This window comes from Buceros rhinoceros, unplaced genomic scaffold, assembly GCF_000710305.1.
Source record: "Buceros rhinoceros silvestris isolate BGI_N320 unplaced genomic scaffold, ASM71030v1 scaffold21931, whole genome shotgun sequence".
NCBI lineage: Eukaryota > Metazoa > Chordata > Aves > Bucerotiformes > Bucerotidae > Buceros > Buceros rhinoceros.
The window spans coordinates 49,543-52,020 of record NW_010392817.1 but is presented as its reverse complement, the minus strand read 5'-3'; the positions used below and the strand labels follow the sequence as shown (position 1 = coordinate 52,020).

The following is a 2,478-nucleotide window of genomic DNA, read 5'->3' as shown; positions in this document are numbered from 1 at the left end:
TTGTCAACAGGTATTTTTACCTATAGCTCCTCACTGCTGTTATCAGGTGTTGACAGAAAGGCACCCAAAGTGTTTGATTTCTGTTTTCCCACCAGGTTTTTGTCGCTAGAATGAAAAAGTCCCCTGTGATCTCTCAGCATAAGACTTACCATGTGGTTTTGTTATTGGTTTTGGATGATTTATTTGTTTTTTTCTCCTTTCAGGTGGCCATGAGAGCACTGGGGTTTGAGCCGAAAAAGGAAGAGATCAAGAAGATGATTTCAGACATCGATAAGGAAGGAACAGGCAAAATCAGCTTCAATGACTTCTTGGTAGTGATGACACAGAAAATGGTACGTGCATTGGGCAAGTCAGCGTGAAGCACTGCTGGGCTTCCAAAGCCTGTGTGGAAAGGGCTGAGTCGGTTTCATCTGCTTCTGGGTTTAGTGGAAGGTCAAAGCGCTGTTTTAACCTTAACAACCAAGCGTGGGAGAGTGGGAATTGCAAGGCAGGGACTAGCCCGTCTCCTCTGTCGAGGTAACGGTGAGCTGATTAGGTCATTAACGAGGGTCCTTAATGATCAGTTGTGTGCGAGGAAAGGGAAAAGCTGGAATCAAGAGTTTTAGCGCAGATTAAGGGCAGCTCTGGCCCGTAGAAAGCTGCTGGGAGTCTGGCCACGTGATCCCTCTGGAGCCACGCACCGTATTTTCCTTTCTTGAGCTTTAAGATATCGACAGATGAAATCTCTGGTTCTAAAAATCTTAAAACAGGTGGAATAAACCCAGGTATTTAATGGTGGAAGATCCTGATAGTGAAACTCCAACAGCATCTGTCACTGGTCTCTCTAACACTTGTCTGTCTCATTCTATCTTGTTACCTACAACACAACCCTCTCTTTGCCTTAAACTTGCACTTACTTCTTGAAGGCTGAAAAAGATTCCAAAGAGGAGATTCTCAAGGCTTTCAAACTCTTTGACGACGACGAAACCGGCAAAATCTCTTTCAAAAACCTCAAACGTGTTGCCAAAGAACTGGGGGAAAATCTCACAGACGAAGAGCTGCAGGTTTGTAGCTGCTGTGTGACCTGGTGTTATAGCCGGACGCTGTTGAGTGGGGAGGGACTCACGGCATGGCCAAATGGTGCTTAGTTTTGTATTTACATCCATTTAAACCTCTGTGCATAGCCCCAGTCCGATTGTCCGTCTGCCTGCAGAGCTGAGCCGCCTGCAACAGCTCTGCTGGAGCCGGCAGCGGGGCTGAGGAGCAAGAGTCTCTGCCCCGGGGGGCAGGAAGCCCCTCGGGGTCAGTTTGGGGGTAGAGGCCGCGGCCTCTTGGCTGTAGGTCTGTCTTCAGGGTCCAGGGGGATCTGTTGGGAAAGTCCATCCTCTCTCCTGGCACAGCTTGTGTCAGTTTGGGATCAGAAGGTGGGTCCTGAGGTCCGAGATGGCTCTTGAAATTGCGGTTTTGTGGAGTTAGGGCGATGCAAAAGTGCTCCAAGCACTTTGTTTTCCCGGGGCAGTTCCCATCACACAGTGTTTTCTCTGCAGATTTTTGTATAAACATTTTATAAACCCAAACTCGTGACCGGGCCAGTAAATATTTTGTAGTGCAGGATGTCTGACCTTGAGCTGTCACTGTCCCCTCCGATGCAGTTTGCTATGAAGTTGTTCTAATTGTGAATTAGTCCAGTAATTCCAGTCCACAGCTGATGTCTGGGTATGACCCTCTCCCAGGAAATGATCGACGAAGCGGACCGGGACGGGGAGGTGAACGAGGAGGAGTTCCTGCGGATCATGAAGAAGCCCAGCCTGTACTGAGGCGGCCGCGGCTCGCGCTGGCGGGGGGGGTGTGGCTGGTAGGTGCCGCGCCTTTCTGCAGTCTTTTATGTATTTCGAGGCGGCAGCAAATGCAGGTCAGTAGTTTTTTTGAAGTGGGTGTTCTTAAACTCGTGTGTGGGAGCAAGTGCCTGCTGTTGAGCTCTTCACGTGGTTTGTGCTCCTGAGGTGTTTGCGCTGTTCGCAGCACAAATCCTATTTTCCAGTGCCTGTTTCAGGTCCTCCTCTGCCTGAAAACACACCGGGGGCTGATGGTTCGGTAAAGACTCACCACCAGCCCCCATCAATCTCTATTTCCTGGCAGGTTTTTGTGGTTTACCCAGCTATAGTGAATTCTTCCTGTGATGTATTTGCAGGGATCAGCTTTTTATACTCTGTTTTTTGGTGGTTATCCCTGTCCCCTTTTTTGGTATGTTCTTCTGAAAATAGAGTCAGTAAATAAACTGCTGCAGTGGAACCTGCGGCTCTTCACCTCACGCGTTTGAAGAAAACACTTTGCAACAGGAACGGTCCCAGTGCTGCTGCCGACGGCTCTGTCCGTGGGTGGGAATATTCAGTGGCCACAAATACAAGATTGTGTGTAAAATAAAGTCTCTTGTTTGAAGCTGTCAGAGTTGTGGAAAGAAATACGCAAAACGCCTGAAAGCTGTAAAAAGGGAGATTG

The 2,478-nt window shown here is 48.6% G+C and overlaps 1 protein-coding gene across 1 annotated transcript; it reads left to right on the top strand.

The window, feature by feature from the left end:
- The first annotated feature begins 206 nt into the window (after positions 1-206).
- LOC104500920 (centrin-2) lies at positions 207-1,796 on the top strand. Its single transcript, XM_010144651.1, has 3 exons — positions 207-332; positions 906-1,043; positions 1,713-1,796. The coding sequence occupies exons 1-3, from the start codon at positions 210-212 to the stop codon at positions 1,794-1,796; spliced, it is 345 nt and encodes a 114-aa protein (XP_010142953.1). The 5' UTR covers positions 207-209.
- The last annotated feature ends 682 nt before the right edge of the window (positions 1,797-2,478 follow it).